General features: G+C 38.1%; 2 protein-coding genes across 2 annotated transcripts in view; one reads left to right on the forward strand and one right to left on the reverse strand.

Moving 5' to 3' along the window:
* KCTD19 (potassium channel tetramerization domain containing 19) overlaps nt 1-12,940 on the reverse strand; it is a 30,042-nt gene extending 17,102 nt beyond the window's left edge. Inside the window, exons 1-2 of the mRNA XM_044382445.3 lie at nt 12,873-12,940; nt 7,941-8,237 (exon numbers count right to left, since the gene is read on the reverse strand). Coding sequence (XP_044238380.1) covers nt 7,941-8,237; nt 12,873-12,875 — 300 coding nt within the window. The 5' untranslated portion in view covers nt 12,876-12,940. The remainder of the gene's footprint in view (nt 1-7,940; nt 8,238-12,872) is intronic.
* An 86-nt stretch (nt 12,941-13,026) lies between these two features.
* Nucleotides 13,027-27,555, forward strand: part of LRRC36 (leucine rich repeat containing 36) — a 39,198-nt gene continuing 24,669 nt past the window's right edge. Inside the window, exons 1-3 of the mRNA XM_026494998.4 lie at nt 13,027-13,103; nt 24,288-24,415; nt 26,972-27,164. Of these exons, the coding sequence (XP_026350783.3) occupies nt 13,034-13,103; nt 24,288-24,415; nt 26,972-27,164 (391 nt within the window). The 5' untranslated portion in view covers nt 13,027-13,033. The remainder of the gene's footprint in view (nt 13,104-24,287; nt 24,416-26,971; nt 27,165-27,555) is intronic.

The following is a 27,555-nucleotide window of genomic DNA, read 5'->3' on the forward strand; positions in this document are numbered from 1 at the left end:
TGGGGTGGGTGGGTATGACAGTCCAACCAGCTTGAGAGATGTACTAGCTGAGGGAAGAATGATCTATTTTGTAGAAATGAAATCTCCATTTCTTGCTACTTCTACAAATGTGAAGTGTGAGCTATGCCTTTCTCCAAGAAAGGTATGTTTGACAAATCTAAAAAAAGAAAAACATACAAATAAATCCCAAAAGATCACAATTCCTGCCAGTCAAGTCATGCTGCATGCACTAGGCCCAGAAGCCTTAATTAGGTTGTTTTCTAAACTCTGTCAATCCTTGCTCTGAATTCTAGAAACACGAGGCCTTCTACTCATGGGAAGCCATTTAGGTGCTATATGAATCCAAAGAACACATTCCCTAACCCCCTCACTTTGCTTTATTGTTCTCAATAACACCTACTTATTTATTTACCATCTGTTAGTCTCCCCTAGTAGATACGACCTCCAACACCATGAGGATCTTGCCTGTTTTGTTCTCTGCTGTATTTGCAGCACCCACAACAGATCCTGTGGGATCCCAATACATTTTTATTTATTTGAGAGAGAGAGAAAGGGAGCACGAGTGGGGGAAGGGGCAGAGGGAGAAGCAGACTCCCTGCTGAGCTGGGAGCCCAACGCGGAGCTCGATCCCAGGACCCTGAGGATCATGACTTGAGCCGAAGTCAGATGCTCAACCTACTGAGCCACCCAGGCACCCCTCAATACATTTTCATAGAATGAATGAAGTAATGAATTAGTGAAGAGAATTTCAGAGAACTTAGCTTCCAGCTGTCCTTTGGCTTTGTTGACTGAAGTTGCCACAGAGTATGTGGCTGGTCTCTATGGACTCCAATTCCATGTCTATCTGCCTGAATACTTTTACTATTCACATGCTATGACCCAGAAAGTTATTAGAGGGAGGATTTCTTTAGGGAAATATAGACCCGAATTCAGATGGCTAGTTACTAGCACAAGGATAATTAATGTTACTTTTGCCTAGATAGTAGTGAAAAAATATGTCAGTCAGAAGCAGTATGAAACTAATGGCCTGTAGGCGAGTGTGTATATGTGTAGGTATGGTCACCAAAAGATGGCTGACAAATGTACTACTGTAAGAGCTCTGGGATTTAACGGAGGTTTTCCAAAGTAGAACCGCGCTCAGAGATGACTTATACTCTGATAGTGGGCTGTTGGAAGGAGCTTGGAGGAGCTCACAAATCTCCAACTGCCTTGTAAAAACAAGGAAGGCCAGCATCAATCTGAAGCTCAAGGGAAACAAGGCCAGTAGAATAAAAGGATGTGTAAGACAGCTGCTATCAGCCAAAGAAGTCAAATAAGACACAACGACCAGCATCTCAAACCTGCCCCTCCCACTGCCACCTCCAGTTCCCTGACCTGCAGAAGTAGATTCAACTTTCATAGGTCATCTTGGGTACATCATTCAGTGTTCTCTTACTGGATGTTTATTAAACACCTGTTATAGGCTGGGTACTGTGAGAGGCTAGCAATGCAAACATGAAAAGAATACAGGCTAGTGAAGGAGAAAGATATATGAATGCCTGATCCAAACAAAATAGCATTGATAGGTGACAGAAAAAAACTCTGAGAGCAGAGAAACAAAAATTCTGCCTGGAAATGTCAGGCTAGGCTTTCCTTTGATCATACTTAGGGTTAACCTTAAAGGAGGATCATTCTAGGAAGAAGAAATAGCAAGTTGAAAGGTGTGAAGAGAGGCATCTGGGACATGGCTGAACTTCAGTGTGTGTGTGTGTGTGTGTGTGTATGTGCGCCCATGCATGCACGTAGGTGTGTATGTGTTGGGATAGGAGCCAGTGCAAGCAGGCACCATATCAAGGGTTGTCCACTTACCCATATATCCACAAACGAGCTGTGCTGTTGTGATAATTATCTACTGTTTATGTAATCTTCCTTTCCAAGATCACAGTGGTAATCTGTCTTCACATTGTGAGTAATAGGAAATGTGAGACCTGTTATTGTGAGACCTGTTTTCTTAAAAGCATCATTTGCATGATCAACATAAAAACTGCCTGGCTCCCTTGAGCACAAGGAACGCAGGTGTGTTTGTGTTGCTTGCTGGTAACAGAATGCTCATAGGCAGAATAATTTAAGTTTCTACACTTAGAAGTCCCCAGAAGGCAGTGGAAAAGGAAACAAAAGTAGCATGCACTGTCATACTAAGTCCTCAGTGGGCTTCAACGGGACAAGTAAAAGGGAATTGACAGTCTGCCAAAAACCTTGAACCCTTGGTGAGTGACCCTGAAGAGAAATTTCACACTGCAGTAGCAGCTGACACTCAACCAGGCTGATAGTTTGTGAGAAGCTTGAAGCAGTTCACATTTAGGCAAAGGAGACTTCCTAAATTACATAGAAAGTTCTAGGATACACTATAATGTTAATGTACAGACCCGAAATGACTACTCTGTATTTTTTCTGTGAACATCCAGGCTCATGGATTTATATATCAGCTTTGATGACTCCCAAAATTACACCTCTAGATCAGATTGCTTCCATGAATTCCAGACCACATCCTGCTGCCTTTTCACCATTGCCACTTGGATGTTTAATAAATACCCTTTTCTTGCCTCTCAAACTTAACACATTCAAATCTTAATGCCTGATTTCTCCCCCAAACCCTGCACATCCCTTGGAATCTACCATTCGCCTTACTGCTCAGGATACAAAGGAGTTATCCATTCTCTTACCCTACCAACGATTCATATCAATAATTCATTAGCAGGGGGCGCCTGGGTGGCACAGCGGTTAAGCGTCTGCCTTCGGCTCAGGACGTGATCCCGGCGTTACGGGATCGAGCCCCACATCAGGCTCTTCCGCTATGAGCCTGCTTCTTCCTCTCCCACTCCCCCTGCTTGTGTTCCCTCTCTCGCTGGCTGTCTCTATCTCTGTCGAATATATAAATAAAATCTTTAAAAAATAATAATAATTCATTAGCAAACCCTGCCAGTTCTATCATTGAGACATATCCAGATTTGAACAATTCTAACTCCACTATTACCACCTTAGGCCAAACTACCACTATATTTTATCTGGATAATATAGGATCCTCCTAACTGGTCTTCCTGCTTTTCCTGTGCCCCATTAGAATGTAGGCCAGGGGTTGACACATTGCAGGGCTTGAACTCATGACTTTGAGATCAAATTTTGGGTGCCTCACGCAAATTTTTTCTGTTAAAGTGCAGGTAGTAAATATTTTAGGCTTTGAGAATATGGTCCCTGTTGCAACTGTTCAACTCTGTATTCTAGCTCAAGAGCAGCTATAAACAATATATAAACACATGAGCATGACCATGTTCCAATAAAACTTAATGGGCACTGAACTTTGCATTTCAGATAATTTTCATGCGCCACAAAATATTTTTCTTTTGGTTTTTGTTCAACCATATAAAAATGTAAAAACCATTCTTAGCTAACAGGTTGTACAAAAAAGGTAGTAGACTGGATTTCATCCATAGGCTATAGTTTGATGACTCCTGGTCTAATATTAGGACAGAAGTCAATGATATTTTTATAGTTTTATTAAAATATATTTAATGTGAAATGCATTCATATTATATATAAATATAAATATAACTTTATTTATATATAATATGAATGACAAAATCTCCAATTCAAATTGTACAGTTCAATGGTTTTAGTATGTTCACAGAGTTGTGCACCAACATCACAATCTATTTCAACATCCTAAAAAGTAACTCTGTACCCATCAACAGTCATTGCCAATCCTGCTCACCCTATCCTTTCTACCCTGTACCTCAGCTCTAGGCAACAACTAATCTACTTTTTGTCTCTGTAACTTTACCTATTATGAACATTTTATATAAATTGAATCATACAACATATGGTCCTCAGTGTCCGGCTTCTTTCACTTAGCATAATGTTTTGAAGTTCATCCTTGTTGTTACATGTATCAGTACTTCATTCCTTTTTGTCGACAAATAGTATTCCATTGCATGGATATACATTTTGTTTGTTTATTCATCAGCTGATGAACATAAGGATTGTTTCTACTTTTTGGCTACTATGAATAATGCTGGTTTGAACATTTGTTTACAAGTTCTTGTGTGGACATGTTTTAATTTTTCTTGGGTATATAGTTAGAAATGGAATTAACAGGGTCACATAATAATTCTAACTTTTTGAGGAACTGCCAGACTGTTTTCCAAAGAAGCTAAACAAATTTACATTCCCATTAGTAGTGTGTGAGGATTCCAATTTCTCCACATCCTTGCCAACACCTGTTATTGCCTGTCTTTTTGATGATAGCTATCCTAGTGGGTGTGAAGTGATATCTCATTGTGGTTTCCATTTGCATTTCCCTGATGGCTAATGATGTTAAACATCTTTTCATGTGCTTATTGCCTTTTTGCATATATTCTTTTGAGAAATGTCTACTCAAATCCTTTGCACATTTTAAAATTTGATTATCTTTTTGTTGTTTAGTTGTAAGAGTTCTTTATATATTCTGGATACAGGTTCCTTATCAGACAGGTGATTTGCAAATATTTTGTTTCATTCTGTGGGTTGTCTTTTACACTTTTTTGATAGTGTCCTTTGAAGCACAAAAGTTTTTAACTTTGATGAAGTCCAATTTATTTTTTTTCTTTGGTTGCTTGTGCTTTTGGTATTGTACCTGAGAAACCATTGCTTAACCCAAGGTCCAGCAATCTTTTTTAAACATAAATTTGATCATTTTACTTCTTTCTTTAAGGATCTCCTGATGCTACCTATAACATTTAGAGTAGATTCTATGTCTTTAATGTGGCTTATAAGACTCTGCAAGATCTGGCCCCCAGCTTGCTCTGACCCCACCAGCTACCTATGTCATCTTTCTACCTTTCATTCTCTCAGACAGTGGCCTCTGAGTCTGCCTCTTCCAAGTCACTCTAACCTCAGGGCATTTCTATTTGCTGTTCCATATGCCTGGAAGCTCTTTCCTCAGGCAAGTTTCTGCTCAAATGTTGTCTTATCAGTGAGGTCTGCCCTGACCACTCTTTTTAAAGGAGTGGCTTCCCTGGTCTCAGTCACTTGCTATCTCCTTTCCACATACTACACATCTGTATATTTAATTTTTATTTTATTTTTTAAAAATATTTTATTTATTTGAGAGAGAGAGTGAGAGAGAGCACGAGCTGGGAGGGGGAGGGGCGGGGGTGGCAGAGGATCATGACCTGAGCTGAAGACAGACGCTTAACCCACTGAGCCACCCAGGCGCCCCACATCTGTACATTTAAAAACAGCAGGTTAGATGTAAATGTTCTGTTCTTTCACCTAAATTTCAGTACTACAAGGGCAGTGGCTGACAGAATAAAAACTATACACTCAGGCGCCTGGGTGGCTCAGTTGTTAAGCGTCTGCCTTCGGCTCAGGGAGTGATCCCAGCATTCTGGGATCGAGCCCCGTGTCAGGCTCCTCCGCTCTGAGCCTGCTTCTTTCTCTCCCCTGCTTGTGTTCCCTCTCTCGCTGGCTGTCTCTCTCTCTCTCAAATGAATAAATAAAATCTTAAAAAAAAAACTATACACACAAAAAGAAAATCATATAAACACATTGTGAAACCTCAAGAAGTCCTAGAATACAGAAATGCCCTCCTCTTTCGCTATTACACATGAAGCACTTCTCTGTTTTTCATAGCATTGACATTGTATGGCTATATGGTTCCTTCCTATATCTCCAGTGTTTGGCCCTTGATTGGTGCTCAAAACACAATAAATATTACACTTAGAACCAAGACAATAATAGGTATTAAGTGTGCCCTTTGGACACCAAAGCTACAGGCTGAAAGGAGGTGGGGTGGGCAGGTGGGAGGGGTGGGAGAAAGAAGGAGTGGAAATGTGGGGGGATTAGGAGGGGTGAAGAGTAGAGCAGCAATGTGAGCCTAGGGGTCTGTCCTCCAGAAGCTTCCTATCTCATTCTGCTTGTTGGCTCTTCTGCATGGCTTTCCAAAAAAGTCTACTGTGTTACAGAAAATCCTGAGTAGGATATACAATCTGCTGAGTGCATAGTAACTTTAGTTAGCAGGAGGCAAAGTCCCATTTTTATTGCTAGGAGCTAAATCTGAGGGATATTACAGTGAGGAACACCAACACTTTAGAACAGTTTGGATATGTGTTGTCCCATATGGTAGCCTTTAACCACAGGTGGCTACTGAGTACTTGAAATGCAATCATCTGAATCTGAGATGTGTTATAAGTGTAAAACACACATCAGATTTTGAAGACTTAGTACAAAAAATGTAAAATATATCAGTTTTAAAATACTGATTACATGTTGAAATGATAGCATTTTAAATATATTGAGTTAAATAAAATATTATTAAAATTAATGTCACTTTTTAATTTTTAAAAAATATGCCTACTAGAAAATTTAAAATTACCTGTGGCTCACATTTTATTTTTGTTGGTTCATTCCATGTTTTCCTTAAAGCCCACAGGAATAAGGCCTGGTACCCAAAATGTTTTCAATAAATACTGGCTGAATGCATTAAGGTGGACTGCCTGAGAAAAGACTAATAATTGGAAAACTCCCATTTTCTCCAAGGAAAGCGTTCATACATTTATGCAAGAACCTGATTTTTGGACAGGCCTTAGTAGTGGGGAAAGTGACAGAAATGTGTGAGGCTGGTGATTTGCTTGAGATGGCTATTGATTCTCCAGCTGTATTTACACTCTGCTTCAAAGAATAAACATCATTTCAATTAGGCCCGCCTAAGTGTTTATTTCTTTGAAAACACTATTTCCAAAACATAAGCACTTGTTTTACTGTATCTTTAGGGAGGCAGATCCACATGATTTTTCAAATAATTCTACTGTTCACACAACTTGGAACTTTGGAATTGGACCCACTTATTGGCCTCTGAGTTGCTACCTCATATTCTGAAGTTGCTTCCCAGATAGATTTTGTTTCAATTTGGAAAGTGAGGATAGAAAAGGAATTAAAGGGCTTTATAAACTGTTTGTATAATGGGCTTGTGTTCTTTAAAATGGTTCTTCAAAAAATTGCCTTGATCTCTTTGATTTTCTGCAATGAACAAGTGACCCCTTCCTTTTCCCCACAAAATGGTGCTTTGGCATAGAGTGATCAGCAATTTTGACATGCCAAGCCATGTAAGTAATTTTGAAGCCACTTGTAATCAATTCTAGCACTCCATTCCAGAGGTAGTTGAAAAAAAATTTTATTTCAGGTGGGTAGCCTTAAAAAAATAAAAAGAAAAAAATACTACAACAAGTTGTGTTGGAATATGTTAAGGGTTTTTTTAGGGTTTTGAGTTCCAAATATATAATAACTTTTAAGAGAAAACATTAAATTATTTAGTAAGGAATATCTGCAAAAACACTCACTGTGAAATGTTCTCATTCCTATATGACCCAGATATGCACAATCTACTTCAATTTTCTTCTAAGAGGTGTTGGGGAGGCTCAGTTGGTAGTGCGCTGAGCTGAACTGTGACTTGCTGGGTCAGTGCTTATGGAGATGGATCCAGTAAACAACACTTTGTCCAGACAGTGGGATTAATATAGAGCATGTCCAACAGTCCTTTCCAGTCATAATATTTAGCTTTTCTAGGTTAAAAAAAATCATTGTCCAAAAACTAAGAATAAACAACTTAAGATAAGCCATAGAAATGGTTTCTGTAGTTTGGAGAAAAATTAACATTCAAGAAGAATGTTAAAATAGGATTTCCAAGAGTCAAGGAACCAACTCAGCAGTTGGTTAAGTCCCATCCTGGGTCTGTGGTGGCTACTGGTATAGGTAAGGCAGAATCAGGATGAAATCCTTTATTCAGTTTATCTATTACTTGAACTCATTCATCACACTTCCCCATGAAGAGGGTCATCTCAGCAACCAATATATGAAAGGACACAACACCTAGTGATTGATATAAGGCCTATGTTACTGATCACTTCTAGAAGACAAGAGTATCTTACCTGCAACAAAGGCATCAGCTGCAAACCCAGTGCTTGCTCATAGAGTAAGTTCAGTTCTGCACAACTGGAGAAAGAGAGTTTGGAAGTGTAGAGGTAATAGTGCACGTGCCTAAATGTGGAACCGTCTCTGTCGATGAAGAGCCTCTGGCTTTCCAAAGAGGTCAAGGCTGAAGCCTCTTTCCATAGCAGGGAGTCTGGAAACTGAGCAAGTTTGCTTCTGGGAACTGAGAAATGCCAGCCCCCAACGTTGAAATGAAACAAATCCTCTGCTGATTCATGAGGCATGCCAGGCTCCTCCTAAAAGGAGAATGAAAACAGAGCTATGCAAGAAAAAGAAATAAAAAGCATCCATATTGTAAGGAAGAAGTAAGACTATCTCTATTTGCAGACAATGTGATCTTGCATATAGAAAATCCCAAGGAATTCACTAGGAATTTATTAGAAATGAGCTCAACAGGGGTGAAAGATATATATTAATTGTATTTTTATTTATTTATGTATTTATTTGAGAGGAAGAGAGAGTGCACAAGAGTGGGGGGATGGACAGAGGGAGAGGGGGAGAGAGAATCTCAAGCAAGCTCCACACCCAGCACAGAGCCTGTTGAGGGGCTTGATCTCACAAACTTGAGATCATGAACTGAGATAAAATCAAAAGTCAAATGCTTAACTGACTGAGCCACTTAGGCTCCCCTCAACTGGATTTTAATACACTAGCAATGAATAATCCAAAAATGAGATTAAGAAAACAATTCTATTCCAATAATATCAAAAAGAACAAAATATTTAGGAATAAATTTAACAGAAGAAATACTTGTACTCTGAAAAGTTCAAAACACAGTTGAAAGAAATTTTAAAAAGACTTAAGTAAATGGAAAAACATCTCGTTTGCCAATCAGAAGATTTAATACTGTTAAGATTGCAATATTCTCCAGATTGATTGAACACAGTCCAAGTGAAAATTCCAGACTTTTTTTTTTTTGCAAAAATTGACAAGCTGATGTTAAAATTCATATGGAAATACAAGGGACCCCAAATAGTAAAAAAATAAAAAAACAAAAAAAAAACCCAAACCCCAACTCTTGAAAAAGGAGAACAAAAAAAAATTTTTTAAAGATTAATTAATTTAATTAATTAATTCGGGAGAGAGAGTGAGGGGAGGGCCAGAGGGAGAAGATCTCAAGCTGACTCCCTGTTGAGTTCGGAGCCCAAGGTGGGGCTTGATCCCATGACCCATGAGATCATAACCTGAACTGAAATCAAGAGTCAGACACTTAACCGACTAAGCCACCCAGGCGCCCCATGGAGAACAAAATTTGATGAGTCACACTTCCCACTTTTAAAACTTACTAAAAAGCTATAGTAATCAAAATAGTGTGCTATTGGTATAAGGAAAACATATGGATAAGCGGAACACCATTGAGAGTCCAGAAATAAACCTTTACATTTATGGTTAATTGAATTTGACAAGGGAGCCAAGGCAATCCAATGGGTAAAGGATGGCCTTTTCAAAAAATGGTGCTGGGACAACTAGACATCCACATGCATAAAATAAAAAAATAAAAAAGTTAGACCCCTACCTCACCCCATACACAAAAATTAACACCAAATGGACCAAACCTAAAAATAAGAGCTAAAAATATAAAAAACTCTTAGAAGAAAACACAAAATCCTCATGATCTTGGATTAGGTAATGCCTTCTTAGATGAGATACAAAAAGCACAAGTGAAACAAATAAAACTTCATCAAAATTAAAAACTTTTGTGCTTCAAAGGACACCATCAAGAAAGCAAAAAGACAACCTATTTAATGGAACAAAATATTTGCAAATCACATATCTGATAAAGAGTTTGTATTTAGACTACATAAATAACTCTTACAACTCAAAAATAATAAAAAGATGAACAATCAAATTTAAAAGGGAGTAAAAAATCTAAAAAGACATTTCTCCAAATGGTCAATAGCACATGAAAATACACTTAACATCATTTGCTATCTGGGAAATGCAAATCAAAACTTGCAATTTGATACCACTTCCCACCCAGTAGGATGCCCTGAATCAAAGTAATAGATAACAACAAGTGTTGACAAGGATTGGAGAAATTGGAACTCTCTAACACTGCTGGCAAGAGTGTAAAGTGGTGCAGCTACTCTGGGAAACAATTTGGTGGTCCCTCAAAATGTTAAACATGTAGCCTGGCAATTCCACCTCTAGGTATAAATTCAAGAGAAATGAAAACCTATGTCCACAAAAAAACTTGCAGATGAATGTTCATAGAAGCATTATTCATAACAGCCAAACATTAGAAACAACCTAATGTTGATCAATTGATGAATGAATAAACAAAATGTAGTGTATCCATACAATGGAATATTGTCAATAAAAAGGAAGTACTGATACATGCTACAACTCAGAGGAAACCTTGAAATATGCTAAGTGAAAGAAGCCAGACACAAAAGACCACGTATTTCATGATTCCATCTATGTGTAATGTGCAGAATAGGCAAATTTACAGAGTAGATTAGTGGTGGCTTAGGGCTAGAGGGGTTGTGGGGGAAATGGGCAGTGACTAGTAGTAACAGGTATGGAATTCCTTTTTCAGATAATGAAAATGTTGTAAAATTGATTGTGGTACTGGTTGCACACTCTGTGAATATACTAAAAACCACTGAACTGTAAACTTTAAATGGTAAATCGTAGTATGGGAATTATTTCTTAATAAAGCCATTTAAAATGGAGAGTTATGAGGCCCTACATTGGCCTCTGCACTAAGCAAGGAGTCGGTCTGGGATTCTTTCCTTCTTCCTCTCCCTACCCCCCCCGCCCCTCCCCCTGCTCTTTCTCTCATTCTCTCTAATAAATAAATAAATAAGTAAATAAATAAATAAATAAATAAATAAAATCTTAAAAAAAAGAGAGAGAGTTATGAGGAGGCACTCCCTACCCCTCTGAGTGCATGCAGAGCTCTCTTGGGATCATACCTGCAGAGACATTACATTACTGAAGCCATAGCAGAATAGCTGGATGTTGTGGTTTCCTTTTTGTATATACAAAGGCAGCAAAGATCATTAACCTTCCTCAGCTCATTGTTAAAAGTTCAAGGTTATCTATTCATATAAGTGAACTATTTTGCTTCAAGATGACCTAGCTTATCAATACTATAGGAAAGTAGAACATATGAACATACAAACCATCTGTATCAGATTTTAAAATAAACACTCAACAAGGACTACTCTTGTAAACAAAATTTAAAAGATGGTAAATAGTATATAAAATTCTACCTTAAAGGAACCATAAAACAATTCTGAATTCTAAGTAAAAATTATGCATGCTGAAGCAATTGGGGTGCAATGTACTGATATTTATAACATTTTGAAATGCGTCAAAAAACCAACATGGATTGGTAAGGGATGGATAAATGGACATGTGATAAAACACAGCAAAATGTCCACTGTAGAATCCAAGCAGTGAGTATATAGTTCTTTCAACCTTTCTGAATCTTTTAAAATTTGCATTAAAATGTTGGTGGGGGGAAGAATGTTAAAGTAAGAGGTGGTTGCTCAAGAGAGGAAAGGCCCACTTCAACAAAACCTGCATCTTCTATTTTGACAGCTGAGGAAGGAAAATAAATGCATGCAACAAAGAAGTGGGTGGAGTTCCTTTCTCTTATAATAACCTGGTCTAAATATTCAGATGTAAAGAAGAGCAATTATATATGCTACATTTGAGGCTAGAGGAGTTAAAGGGGCCATGAGAAAGATTACAAATTTTTAAATGGTGTCATGGTTCACAGAAGCTGAGTAAGAAAAGCCAATCTAATGAACTAATCTAGGCTTTTGAGTCCTGGCCCCTTAAAAAATGCCTACAACTGAGCAGGACAAGCTGATGGTAAATAAGGGACCCACCCAGACCAGAAAGCATAAATACGCAAGAACTCTTGATTTTGCTTTCTGTTCTTAAAGGTGACTAGCTGGTTGATAGCTCAGTGTAAATGCTCCTACTATTGCAGATTTTGACTGCCGAAGAAAACCCACTCCTGGAAAGTGAGCCACAGTTCTGTTTTCAGTCCTCTTTTCTTATTAAGGATAGTCTTTGACAAGAGTGTCTTGGCTCAAGAGTTTGCCTCCTTCTTACACATACATGTCCCATCCACAGGTGGGCTCTCAAAAGAGATGCCTGCTGGAGTGAGGGTAGGGGTTAAGGATGTGGCTATTCTTTCTAGAGTTTTCTTTCCGAAGACTGCACAAGAGTTTGTTAGAACTATCCCAGCCTGGGGAGAGCCCTCGGTGAGAGTCAAGCTTGGGGACCTGTAGTATTTGAAGGACAAAAGGCTTCTTGCCAGACTGACTACAGGAAATAGGGTAGCGCTAGCATAATCATCTCCAACCCATTCCAAAGAGTATCTCTCTTTTCCGCACTGATCCTCCCTCCCAAAGGAGCACCTTCCAAATCAATTTCAGACCTAGAACCACCTCATGATCTAAAGACAGGACTTCGACCCCTCAGAGCCAAGTTCACCAACGGTTCAGATCTGGGGCTCCCTCAGCTGCCCCCGCCCCCACCCCTACCCCACTCCTTCAGACCTGGACACCTCCCCCCCTCCCCCACCATTCACCTGCCAGCCACTGCCTTGTTTCAGAGTCAACAGCTCCAAACGCTGAGACATGAAGAGCTTCACCTCTTCAAGAGGCACACCTCCACCTCTCGGAACTGAAGTCCCCCAAAACCTCAGAACTAGAACACTTCATCCTTCAAAACAGGCGCATTCTTCCAATCCCTCAGAGCCAGTCCCCAAACCCTTCAAAACTGGAGCCATATCCCACCCCATGTCCCAGAGCCAGGTCCCTAACCCCGTAGCCTTAATCCTTGGCTACATCGCCTCCCCATTCCCCGGTTTGGTGGTTTTGGCGCCCCCGCCAGGGCGGGATCCATACCATGGTCGAGACTCCTGAGGCGGGCAGGCAGGCGCGCGATCACCGCACTAACGGCCGAGGAGATCGACTGCACGCGCGGGAGGCGGGGCCTGCGGCGGGGGGCGGGGCCTGGCGTGCGCCAGCCTGTCTCGTGGACCGAGACAGGTGAGGGGCGGGCGGGGATGGCGGAGCAGTGGGATCTGGACGAGGAAGGCGTCCGCCGCCTGGGGGCGCTGACTCTGGAGCAGCCCGGTAGGGCCAGGCGGGGAGGACCTGGGCGGGGAGCGTGGGGTCTGAGGCTGAGGGGAGAAAACTGAGGTAGAGGTGGGGGAACCTGCGGTAAACGCGGAGGAATGGCGGCGGTGGAGCGGTCCTTGAGGAAGAGAGGGGTTATTGAGGCAGAAGAGTCACACTGAGGTGGAGGTGAAGAACGTGAAGTAACCTGAGAGTCTGGGAGGAGGGCGAGGAATTGAGGGAGACGAACGGAGTCTGAAGTGGAGGAGAAAGTAGACTAACGGGACACTGCGGCTGGAAACACAGAACTGGACAGAGTCTGAGCTAGTGGAAGGAAACGGAGCCCCAAAAGGGGCATTGGCGGGAGAAGGGACGTGCTGAGAAGCGCCTTTGAGGTCGCGGTGCTCTTGAGGAAGGCACGAAGGGCATTCGTTTTGGCATTTTCTGAAATTTCAGACCCAGGGGGCACTTTTCCTGTTTGGGGTAAAACGGTAAAGGATGTTCCTTTATCAATCCCCCTCTTCGTCTAGTCTCCGTCTCAAGAACTTAGCCATTTCTTTGATCCATCCGGATGTGTGGCCTCTTTTTAAGAGACACTCAGAAAGGGGCCTCAATTGTGAAAGCAATAGCAAGCAGCTGGTCTCAAGGCACTTGAGAGAACTGGCTGAGTAAATGCTGACCTCGCCTTTGACCTGGGCTCTGATTCATAGAGCTTGTTTTCTGAGTTTCTAAGGACTAGAAATGTTGGAAAAGCTATCAGTATTCCTAATTCAACTTTTACCCTTACTAAATTTTTTCTCTCCTTAATGCCAGGCCCTGTGTTAAATGCTCCCTGCCCCCCCCCGCCCCCTCTCAGTATTTAATCCCCATAACAAGCCTGTAAAGCAGATGCTGTTATTGTGCCTATTTTACAGATGGGTTAAAATTAGGTTTAGCCTCCTGCCCACAGTGACACAGCCAGGGTTTATTAACCTAGCACTCTTGAGTCCGAGCCTGTGCTAGTCTAACCATAACAAGAAGTTCCCTTTCTTGCTTCCTCTAGTACTGTTTACTTGTGGGATATGAAATAATTTGGTTTTATTTTGTTTAAAAATTATTTATTTAAAATTTATAAAAACTAGTGCATGCTAGTAACAAACATTACATGAATGAACAAAGGTTATTAATCTTTCCTTCCTCTGGAAATCCCTCCACCCCCAACCAAAGGTAGTGGTTTGGTGTGTGTATGAATAGACTGATGCAGATATTTCAGGTTTATTTTTGCTTTTCCAAACTACTTTGAGCTCTCCTATTTTACAGGTTAGATAAGAAAAGCTTTATTGGTTTAACACACTTTTGTACTTTCCTTGCCTTTAAAAAAAAAGGTTGATTCCGTTTTATTCGATTGGGGGTGGGGCATGTACTCCTTACATTCTCCAGCTGTAATGGCACATGGCAGATTTTTTTTGCTTGTTTTTGTTCGTTTCTTTGTTTTATTACAGTCTGAATAACAAAATTCTGCTCATTCTGACAATTCAAACAATGCAAAACTATCTAAACTAAAAGAATATTCTTCCCTCTCCCTCTTTGCATACCTTTTCCATTACTTATACAAACATATACACATAGGTATTTTTTTAAAGGTATAAGAGCATATCTATTATTTGGCAATTTGCTTTTTTTTTTTTTTTACGTATCAATAAAACAGATATTTTCAATTATATTAATGTGCTGGCATATGCACTATAAAGTAAAAAATCACAGTGGTCATCTTTGGGGAGAAAGGCTTTTTACTTTTATTCTGCACTTTTCTGTACTGTTGGAATTTTCTGGCTACGTAGTAAGTGTTACTTCCTTTTTAATGTCCAAAGGGATAGTCTTGTGATCTTGTGGAGCAGTTATAGACTGTTTTGTATGTTTGTGGGGTTTTTTTTGTTGTTGTTGTTGTATTTCCCTGTACTAAAGAATTCCCATAAATGTTTAAATTATCCTTTGTCATGCAGAAAAATTTCCATCTTAAGGTAGTCAAGTTTATTTTTCCTTATGATTTGTGATTTTTTGGTGTTAGTTTTGAAGTTTTTCCTTACACTGATGAATAACATTTTTTTTTTTCTGATAATTCTGCTGCTTTGCTCTTCACCTTAAGTCTAATCTACCTGGAACTTCTTTTTATATACAATATGTGATTTGGTATAATTGTATTTTTTATACTGATAGCCAGTTTCCTCAGAACCTATTTATAGTACCTCTGCTATATTCTAAGTTCCTTTGTAAAGGTGGATCTGTTTGTAGGCTCTCTGTTCTGTTTGTCTATTCCTACACCAGTATCAGGCTTTTGTAACTACTGTGGTTTAACAGTAGGTTTTGATAACTGGTAAAGTCAATGTCCTCCTTCACTTTTCTTTCCTCATTCTCCTTCAAAGTTGTCTAGGCTATTCTTAGCCCTTTATTCTCTTTTAGAATTTTAGAATCAGCTTGTCAGTTTTCATGAAAGCATTTTAAGCAGGGATGTGTCCTGATCTAATACTTATTTTTAAAATATGACTCTCACCCATTAGAAGCCTATTACAGTAGTCCAGATAAGAGGTAATGAATGGCTTGGACTAGGAGGATGACAGTGGAGATAAAAAGAAGTGGACAGAGTCAAGGTGTATTTTGTTGGTAGATAGGACAACACTTGCAAAAAAAATTTGAATATGGGAGATGAGGAAAGGGAAGATTCAAAGATAACACTTAGTTTAGGTTATTGCTGGGTGGACGATGGTGCTATTTATTTAGAGCACAAAGACTGGGGAAGGGGAATCAAGAGTGCTGTTTTGAGCATGTTAAGTTTAAAATACTTACTAGACATTCAAATGTGAGATTTTTAATAGGCAATTGGATATACAAGTCTGGATCTCAGAGGAGAGAGGTCAGGGTTAGAGTTGTAAATTTTGGGAGACATTAGCAAACACATAATATTCAAAATGATGGCAATGGGTGAACTCACCTAACTAGAGAATGTGGATGGAGAATAGAAGAAGGTTTAAGACTCATCTTGGGGTATTTCAGTGTTTAGACGTTGAATAGAGAAGGAAGAACATGGTGTCTTGGCATTTAAGAAAAGGTAGTATATCAAGGAAGTAATGGTCAGCTGTGCCAAATGCTATTGACAGGCTAAGCAAGCAGAGACATGTCTGTTAGATTTGACAGCATGGAACTCATTGGTCACTTTAGGGGAATTTCGAGAGAATGGGGAGGAGGGAAGCCAGACTGGGTTGGAATGAAAAGGGAATGATACATGAGGGAGAAGAGATAGTGAAGGTAAGACCTTTCCTGAGAAATGTGGCTATAAAAGAGAACACAGAAGTGCGATATTATTTGGGGGATATGATGTGGGATCAAGAACAAGTTTTTCAGTGGGTTTCTTTTTTTTTTTTTTAAGATTTTATTTGTTTATTTATTTATTTGACAGAGAGAGAGAGCACAAGCAGGGGGAGGAGTAGAGGGAGAGGGAGAAGCAGGCTCCCTGCCAAGCTCGACCTGAGCCAGAGGCAGACACTTAATCTAATCGACTGAGCCACCCAGGGACCCCAAGAACAAATTTTTTAAAGACACAATATACTAGAACATATTTGTATGCTGATGATGATTATTTGGTAGAGAAAATATATAACTATATACTTCTTTGGCTTTTAAAAATAATTCAGTTTATTTATTTTATGGATAATATAATTATTGTACAGTGAAAAGTGAGTCTTGACCACCCCTCTTCCCTGGCCCTGGCCCAATTCTCCTAAAGACAGTCACTGTTACCAATATCTTGGATAGCTTTCCAGAAATATTCTCTACATATATAAGCATATAACTTATTTTATAATTTTTTATTAATGGCAGTATATAAATATATACAAGAGTAGAAACAATACAATAATCAACTCCCATCACCCTACCTCAGCTGGTATTGTCAATTCATGGCCAATCTTCTTTCATCTGTACCTCACCTAACTTCTACCCACCCCTTACCCCCTGCACTGTTTATTTTGAAGCAAATCCCTATCATGTGATTTAACCCATATATATTTTAATGTATGTATCTTCAAAAGATAAGAATTCTTTTAAAAATAATAATCACTTACCTAAAAATATTTAGTAGTAATTTCTTGATATCAAACACGCAGCCAGTTTTCTCATTTCATCAACTGTCATATAAAATTTTTCTGAAACAGGATCTATGTACGGTCTACTGTAATTGGTTGATATTTGTCTTTTTAAAAAAATTTTAATTCCAGTATAGTTAACATACAGCATTACATTCATTTCAAGTGTACAATATAGTGATTCAACAATTTCTTTCTTTTTTTTTTTTAAGTGATTCAACAATTTCATGCATCACCCAGTGCTCATCAGGACAATTGCACTCCTTAATCCCTATCACCTCATTCACCTCTCTGGTAACCATCGGTTTGTTCTCAATAGTTAATCAGTTTCTTGGCTTGTCTCTATTTATTTATTTATTTTCTGCTCATTTGTTCTGTTTCTTAAATTCCACATATGAGTGAAATCATAAGGTATTTGTCTTTCTTTGACTTATTTCAGTTAGCACTATACAGTTGATATTTGTATTAAATATTATTTGAACCATAGGTTCCCCCTTCTTTTTTTCCTTGCATTTTCTATTGTCCTTAAAGAAATTAGGCCATTTGTCCTGAATAGTTTCTTACAATCTGGATTTTGCTTATTACATTCCTAAGATGTTTAACATTTTCCCCGTTCATGTTCCTATAGATTGCTAGTTAAGAGAAGCTTGATTTGATTCAGGTTTGTTTGGTTTTTTGCAAGACTACTTCATAGGTGAGTCTATATATACTGTCCTGAAGTATATAATTATCTGGTGTTCTTTTTGTGATGTTATCAGCTATTGAACATGACTATGTAAAGTCAACTAATTCATTAGGCATTGCAAAATGATAATTTTCTAATTCTGTCTTTCATTTTTATTAGTTGTAATACTTATATGAAAAGACATTTCCTATCAATTATTTGGTTATCTTGAGGCACAATTTGTACAGCAAAGACAGGATAAGTACTTTGATTTTTTTTCAGCTTATAATCAGTTTTTGGAAAAATGAATTGTTTTCTTAGCATCCTCTAAAGGTGACCAATAAGAGAGTTGTTTTGTTTTCTTAGTGTCATTATAAATTCATGGATTTAAGTGTTTTTGGTGTGTTCTAATCTATTGCAGTTATTATTATAATTGCTGCTGAACTTGTCCCAACTTTGGCTAGTGGGAAATCTTTCAGGTTGACTCTTGAGGCCTTTTTTCAGTTTTACTTATTTGAAACTCTTTCATCATCATTATAAACAAGCTTTATTAAAGATTATGAATTCGGTTTCAAGTGAGCTATAAATGGTTTTCTAGAGAGATTATTTACTTGACTTGTTGTTTTCATGAGTAAAATGCGTTTTGACTCATTGGGGTTATGTAGCTCATATATTAAAATTGGAAGATTATTCTGTTGTTCTTGACATCTATGATGTGCAATGTTTGATTCGATCTTTGATCTCTTTGTCTTCACTCTCTTTATAAGCATTGAAACAGTGCATAATCTCTTAAGACCTTGCACTTCATATGAATCATAAAAGAATGTCTGACACTATGGCAGTTTATCATTTGATAATTCTGGTTCCTTAAAAAATATTAAAATGTCTGCTCTTCAAAACAGCCTTCAGTGAAAGGCATGAAAAATGCTGCAGGGCACTGATAGAAATTATAATTGACCTTAGCTTTTGTCCCATGGTAACAGATTCTTAGGGTACCAGATCATTGCATACTACAGGCCTACCAATATGCTGCCCTCAAAGTCAGGGAAAAAATTTTTTTGAGATATAATTCACATACTATAAAATTTAATGTATGTAATCTAGTGCCACTTAGTTCATTGCACAGCCATTACCATTATCTAGTTCCAGAACATTTTCATCAGCCCCAAGGGAAACCCTATACCCATTAGGCAGTCACTTCTCATTTTCATCTTCCCCTGAGTCCCTGGCAACCACTAGTCTGCTTTCTGTCTCTATGGATTTGCCTGCTCTAGATACTCCATATAAATAGAATCATACAATATATGGCCTTTTATATCTGGCTTCTTTCACTTAGCATGATATTTTTAAGGTTCATCCATATTTATCATGTATGGGTACTTCATTCCTTTTTTTAATTAATAGAATTTATTTTTAAAAAGATTTTATTTATTTATTTGACAGAGAGACAGCGAGAGAGGGAACACAAGCAGAGGGAGTGGGAGAGGAAGAAGCAGGCTCCCAGCGGAGCAGGGAGCCCGGTGCGGGGCTTGATCCCAGGACCCTGGGATCACGCCCTGAGCCGAAGGCAGACGCTTAACGACTGAGCCACCCAGGAGCCCCTAGAATTTATTTTTTAAAGCATTTTTAGCTTTATAGAAAAGCTGAGCAGAGAGTACAGAGAGTTCGTAAAAGCTCCCTCTTCCCCACCTCATACTTCCCCAATATCTCCCCAGTTTCCCCTATTATTAATATATTGCATTTGTGTGGTACATTTGTTATGATTAATGAACCAATACCAATATATTATTATTAACTGAGGTCTGTTGTTTACATTAAGATTCACTCTTTGCACTGTTTGATTCTGTGGATTTTGACAAATATATAGTGTCATGTGTATAGCATTACAGTATCAAACAGAATAGTTTCACTGCCCTAAATATCCCCTGTGCTCCATCTGTTCATCCTTCCCTTTTTACTTAACCCCTAGCAACTACTCATCTTTTTTCTACTACTTTCTACAGAATGTCATATAGTTGTAATCATTTAATATGTAGTCTCTGGCAACCACTAACCCTTTAAGATTTCGTTTATTTGAGAGAGCATGCACGCATGCAAGGGGTGAGGGCAGAGGGAGAGGAAGAGAGAGAATTCCCTGCACCAGCAGGCTCCCCTTGAGCACATGGTCCAACATAGGGCTGCAAGGCTGAATCCCAGGACCCTGAGATCTCGACCTGAGCCGAAATCAAGAGGTGGATGCTTAACCGACTGAGCCACCCAGGCACCCCCAACCACTAACCTTTAAAAAAAATCTTTTAATTGAAATATAAATGACATACAACATTATATTCGTTTCAGATATAGAACATAATGATTTGATACTTGTGACATGTATACATGTAATAAATCTAGTTAACATTTGTCACATTACATAGTTACAAAGAAATTTATTTCCTTGTGATGAGAACATTTAAGATCTACTTAGCAACTTTCAAATATGCAATACAGTATTATTAAATAGTCACCATGCTGTACATCAGTGATCTATTTACTGTTGCCTTTTTCACAAAGTCATATAGATGGAACCATATAATGTATAACCTTTTCAGACTGGCTTCTTTCACTTAGCAGTATGTATTTAAGATTCTTCCATGTCTTTCCATAGCTCAATTGATAGCTTAGTTTATCCATTTACTTATTGAAGAACATCTTGGTTGCTTCTAAGTTTTGGCAGTTATAAGTAAAACTACTATAAACATTCAGGTTTGTATATATAAGCCTCTATGTAAAGTATAGGTGCTATAAATACAGAGGTTTCTGTGTGGACATCAACTTTCGACTCACTTGGGCAAGTGTCAAGGCACATGATTGCTAGATCATCTGGTAAGCTGTGTCTAGTTTTATAAGACACTGCCAAGTTGTCCCAGGCACCCCTAGAGCCATATAGATGCCACTGATCTTCATTTTTGAAATGACCTTTTAGGGTGGGGGAATGGGATAGACCGGTGATGGGTAGTAAGGAGGGCACGTATTGCATGGTGCACTGGGTGTTATACACAACTAATGAATCATCGAGCCTTACATCGGAAACCGGGGATGTACTGTATGGTGACTAACATAATATAATAAAAAATCATTAAAAAAAAAAGAAAATGAAATTGATTACCAATCTTCAAAAAAAAAAAAAAAGAAATGACCTTTTATTTTTTTTTAATTTGAGTCCTGTCTTTCTTTCAAATCTTCCTTTTCTTTCCGCTAATTTTTCAAAATTTTTCTCATTCTAATTTACATTTTTCAGCAATTTTCAAACTTTCTGGTTTCAGAATATTTTTAAAAAATAGTGACATTGTTTTATATTCTTACAAATATCTTTAATGTCTTAATTGGAGACCTCTAGAGTCTCATATCTGCTTCTGTATTAAATCTCTTAGGATATGTTGTATTGGTTGAAAAAAAATATATATATATTAAAGATTTTATTTATTTATCTATTTATCAGAGAGAGAGAGAAAGAACCCAAGGAGGGGGGAGCAGCAGAGGGAGAGGAAGAAGCAGGCTCTCCACTGAACAGGGAGCCCAATGCAGGGCTTGACCCCAGTATCATGACCTGAGCTGAAGGCAGACGCTTAAACGACTGAGCCACCCAGGCACCCCTGGTTGAAATATATTTTTTAAAAAGGATGCCTCACACAGATAAGAGGTTCAATAAGGGGGGAGTATTTTAATAGCCTTTTCAGAGAATTGTGGATATTCTTCTTTGATATGACATGAAAACTGAACAAATGGTAGTTTCTTAAAGTTTAGTTGTATGTGGAATCTGAAACCATATCAGCGTACTTGTTGTACTCTGTTACATTAAAATCCATTGGTACATCTTGCATTTAAGTGGATCTTTTAGCCATGCATGATTTTGTGACATCATGCATTGATCATTTGAAAGATATTAACTCACTGAGTTATGTAGGTCTTTCAAATGCTGACAAATGTCATTCTGTATAACATATAAAATAGAAATTTCATTTGTTAATGTCATCAATCTCATTAGAAAGATCTTTTAAGTGTTGGAAAGCTGTCAAGTTCATGGCGGCAGATATAAGTTTTCCAAAATTCCCATCTCTCCTTGGAAACTCAGTTATAACTGACAGCAATTACTATCACTTGTTTTCCTGAAATAACAATCTCACTTTGTTTTCAAGAAAATGTCTCCAAATATTCAAGTCTGACTAACCGTCATGTATCAGGCTTTTTCAAGTAAAAATGGTATTCCAGATAAAAAGTAGCTAGTTAAGCTGGCGTCTCAAAAATCACACTGGGGCACCTGGGTGGCTCATCGGTTAAGCATCTGACTCTTGATTTTGGCTCAGGTCATGATCTCAGGGTCCTGAGGTAGAGCCCCGTTGGCTCAGTGCTCAGCTCTGTGCTCGATCTCTGCTTGAGATTCTTTCTCTCTTTCTCTCTCTCTCTCTCTCCCTCTGCCCCTTCTCTCTGCGTGCACTCTCTCTCTCTAAAATAAATAATTAAATCTTTAAAAAAAATTCACACAAATGTTTTCCCTCAGGGCATGCACCATACTTCAGTATGCAACAGAAGTACTTCATGCATATTTCTCATTTAGTCACACAAATAAAACGAACATGTGCTCAAGGTTCAAAATTAATAAAATTAATCATTTTTACTGCTTTTTAAAGGACGTTCTTAAGTGAAACTGGCTATTTTTAAAAATTGCAAGTATGTGATGGTAAAGAACACTGTGACTATGAGTGTTCGTTGAGTCATCCTAAGGCCCCAGTAGTTTTGCTTTTGCACCAAAAGTGCAACAGTGGAAAACCTAATTAATAATATTATTATGAAAGTAATTTTTTAAAAATAGTTTTGATTTTGTGGACCCCTGTACATGCCTCAGGGCTCTTCAGGGGTCTAGGAACCACACTTTGAGAACTGCTGCATTTTGTTTTTTTATCTTTTAGCTTGTTTTGAAATATTAAGTTAAAATTTTCATTTGTGATATATCTTTCTGGAGTGCCTTCTTTCTTTAGGGATGTTACTCTTTTTTTTTCTTTTATTAACTTCATATAAAATTGGACTATAATCCTTTCCTGTGGCTCTTTAAGTGCAGTAAGTTTTCCTATTCTTTTACATGGTAAGGGTGGGCCAGAATAGCTTTTCTACTTTCAGGGTTTTGGAGCTCCCTCTTCTGTTATGTTCACAAAGTGCTAAAAAATGGAGCTTTATGCTTCCTGATATCTGCCATCTTTGCTTCACTTCCCACTTGTGTCTGGACCTTCTCTTTCCTTTGAACCTGTTGTTTCTATCCCATTCAGTGTGGATTCTACTCCCACTAATTTCTCCCTGATATGGGTCTTGTCTTGAAAGGGATCTTCAGTTTATTACTTGCCAGAGTTTATAGGGTCCAGACTGCTCTAGCACCTTAAACATTATTTCATTGCAGTCCCCTGGCACTCACCTACAAATTGGATCTTGCAGAACCTCCTTCCAGTTTTTATTGCTATTGTATTTTTCCACTACACTTGCCAGTGAGTTCCTATTGACAATTTTGAGATTCTCCTCTTTTTAGTGCTGTTAGAAGTCTAGTTGACTTTCTTCTATATGTGTGAGTATATTATATAAATATATATGTATGTATGTTCTTTAAAACATAGTTAAACACATACGTACTTTTCCCTCACTCACTGTCTTGGAGAACTTTCCATATGATCATCTACAAATCTACCTCATTTTTTAAAATAACTGCATAACAATAATTAACACATATATAGCAATTATCATGTATCAGGTACTGTTCTAAGTTTTGTATATACATTCAGTTAATCATTACAACATCTTATGAGTTAAGTACTGTTATTATCCCCATTTTACAGATAAGGAATCTGAAGTACAGAGAGTAAGTGACTTGTAGAAAGCCACAGATCTAGTACTTTGTCCATTGTATCCATCTACTGTTATTTAGGACATCAAGTTCTACTCTTCTGCTGATAGACCCTGTGATCATTTTCTTTTTCTTTTTTTTTTTTTCTTCTTTTTTTTTTCTTTCTCTCTTTTTTTAAACTATCCTAAAATATTTCTGCAGTTGATACCCATGTGTATATATTATATGTCCTGGCAAAATTTTTTGATTATAATCTATAGGGCTAAATCCTAGCAGTGGGATTGCTACATTTCTTTTAAATTTGTTTTGAGAACTTTTGGAGACTTTTATTACATCCTTCAGGGTGAATAGAGAAACACAAGGATTCTGTAAAACCAAGGTTTGGTTTCACTGTATTAGGTGATATCACTGCTTTTAAAAGGAAAATCTGATCTTATTATGAACCTTGGATGTAGGGCCTTTCACAAATGGGGTATGGGAGGAAGGAAGGCCTATTTTCACTGGCTGTTGTTTAGGCAGAGTTCATAACATATCTACTGGTGATCTCTTTTCAGAATTGGTGGAGTCTCTTTCATTGCAGGGATCTTATGCTGGAAAAATTCATTCCATTGGTGATGCCTTCAGAAATTTTAAAAACCTCCGATCCTTAGATCTATCAAGAAATTTGATCACAAGCCTGAAGGTAAGTTCTATATTCTATGACTAGTCAGTTCAGCACAATTTATTGTAATAGTAGTAGTAGTAGTAGTAGTTTCGATGGGAAGAAATAAGAAATAGATAAGGTCAGCCTGGGGAATATAGGATCTTCCTTTTAAGTGTTTCCAAACTAAATTTTATTATTTGCTGTAAAATTCATTCAGCTTTATTCTATGTTTGAAATTTTCTGATATAAAATATTGGGGAAATTTTCTTTTGTACTCAGGGAAAATTACATTAAATGATCACAAGCTAAGGCAATAGGATAAATTTTTTATGTGTGTAAAAAAAAATTACAAGGAGGACTTGTCAAAGTACATATTCTTAGTTGCTACTCTGAGAGAGATTCTGAGTTAGTAGGTCTGGGGTGGGCTCAGGATATACCCAGGGGATTCTGATGATGTTGGTACATGGTACAGAAACACTGGTCTAGATTCTTACTGTAGGTTTTTTCAAGGAGGAGGAGGAAATGGTGGTCTTGAAAACAAAGAAAAATGTCTAGATCAGGGGATGGAAGAACAGAGGGCAGGACAGGAAAGTGGGCAGGAGCAGGCTTGAGCAGTGTGAGGATTAGCAAATACACAAAGAGCTCTACAAACATAAGTGTGCACACACACAGGTGGGAGTTCTGTTTTCTTTGTGGTAGACCCCCAGATGGTATTTCTTCCACATGTTCCTGTTTTACCCAGTTATGTGCCTGTCTTGATTAAGCCCTTCTTTGCAAAACTCAAGGTCAAAGACTGACAAATGCTATTCAGGATTCGTTAATGATCTCCTGGATTATCGTGCCAGTTTTGTGCTTTTAAGGGGATATTTGTTCAACAAGACAAGCCAGACCCAAGTCTAAAACAAAGGACCCTAAAAGAGAAGTTCAAGCAAGATTTCCAGCTAGGACTCTAAAAGCAGAAGCTGCAAGTTAAACTAGGTGGTTAGACCATTCGGTAGCAGCCATTTATATCTGGCCCATCAGTTTCAGAAAGCATTAGTTCAGAGTTGCTTAGGTCTCCTTTTTTCACATGTATATATGTATGTTTGTTTCCTTGTTAATTTCCAAGCTAAAAAATTGATTGGACATTTTCATAATTTGTTTTTATGCTCGCTTTCTTTCTGGTTCTATAAATTGGGCAAAAAACTATTGTGAAGGTTAGCATGTGTACACTGTTTGGCATATAGGAATCACTTAGTAAATTTTTTCTCCATTTTTTTGCTTCTATGATTTATCTGCATATGTTCATCTCTAGCAGTTCTGAATCATTTTACTTAATTTTCTCAGGGGATGAATGTTTTGTGATTATTTCTACTATAACTTTGGGAAATACATGAATTCATGCCAAGTGGGAAAAGTGAGAGGAAGATAGAAGTCATATCCTTGACTTTTACACTGAGAGACATTAAAAGATTACTTGAGCTAGGCCATTAGACACATTTAAAGAGAGTCCTAATGGTGTACTGCCCTGAAAGTGGGGCCAAAGTCACTGACAACGATTCCTAACTACTGACTGTTTCACAATATAGAAGTTAATGGAATTGAAAAAAGCCAAAAAGAAATGAATCAAAGTGTAAACAGGGTTCTCTATTCAGAAATGCTTTGTGTATATCTTTGAGTTTTCTAAATTTTCTACAACAAGAGAATGGTAATTTTGAATGACAGAAGACTAAAAAAACATTATTTTATAAATACATGATGGAAAATAATTTTACTGAAATTACTCTCAATGACAGAGTTCCTTCTATGGTAAGCATTTTTACTACTAAAAGGATATGATTATACATATATGTACATGTTTTGGATTATTGTCCTGAAATTTAGTGTTAGGCAAAAGCAGCTAACTAGCCAAATACATGAAAATTAAACAATTATTTTCGATAGTAGATTTTAGCAAGGGAGGCATATTGTGGCTTTTCGTATCCAGTATCACAGAGAAATGGAAGGGTGGGGTAATTCTGAAAGGAGAAACAAGGACAAGAAGGGTTCCAGACTGTTCCAAGAGGGAAGACTTAGATACAGTGTTGTTTTGTTTTCCCATACACTCCATTGACCCTAAATGTGAGGCACTGAGATAAAGGAACACACAACATAAACACACTTAATTTTTAAAAAAATTATACCCTTCTTCCTCAGAACTATCTCTTTTGCCTACCTCCTCACCTCTTTAAAATTGAGGTGCTTCTGGGGTCAGGAGAATGGATGATGTGGCAAGGGTGAGAGAAGGGCAAAAGTGACTTGGCCTAGCCACTGGAAGGGAGTGTGATTGGGGAGCAAGAGAAGTAGAGAATTGACTGCAGATATTTCCAAGTCAGATTTTGTAAGGAGGAAACGTATAATATCTATGGATTATTTAATACATAGTATATCCAGTGCCTATGGGCTGCATTGTTCTTATTCTCAGGCATCTAAATAAGAGTTTCAACCCTGCCTTTCTCATGGGTGACTCAGGTAACATGTTTAAGGATGGAAGTAATAGATACATTTCCACCTTTATCTGTGAGATTCCTAGGCCGTACTTATGTGCAGTTTCATAATGTGGTCTTTTCCTTGCAGGGCATCCAGTATTTATGTTCACTCCAAGACCTGAATTTATATTATAACAACATTCCTTCATTAGTGGAGGTGTCCCGCCTACAGCCTTTACCCTTCCTCAAAGAACTAGATTTGAGACTCAACCCTGTTGTCAGGAAAGATACAGATTATAGGCTCTTTGCTGTGTACACGCTACAAACTCTGGAGAAACTGGGTGAGACCCTCCTCCCCTGTTCCTTGCCCCAGAATATACATTAAACCAGCTGCCTCCTAACGTTTTGGGTGTTGGCCCACAGTGTGCACTGCAGGATATATTTGTTTATTAGTCAATATTTATGTAATTCTTTTGTGTTGGCAGGATGTATGACGAGTCCTTTTTTTATTGAATGACAATATGATTTTATCAGTTACTTCCAGCTTTAGTTTTCTTCAGTTGATGGTTTCACCACCACTTCCTCCCCAACAAAGAGTTTCCAGGTTGAGATTTATTTTTCCAGGTGCCCCAAATTTGCAACTATATTAGCAATAGAAAATGAATACAACAACTCTTTGGGGCTTATTCCTTCAAATGAGCTAATCTGTATTTCTTTATAATTTTATTGTTG

The sequence above is a fragment of the Ursus arctos genome, unplaced genomic scaffold, assembly GCF_023065955.2.
Source record: "Ursus arctos isolate Adak ecotype North America unplaced genomic scaffold, UrsArc2.0 scaffold_19, whole genome shotgun sequence".
NCBI lineage: Eukaryota > Metazoa > Chordata > Mammalia > Carnivora > Ursidae > Ursus > Ursus arctos.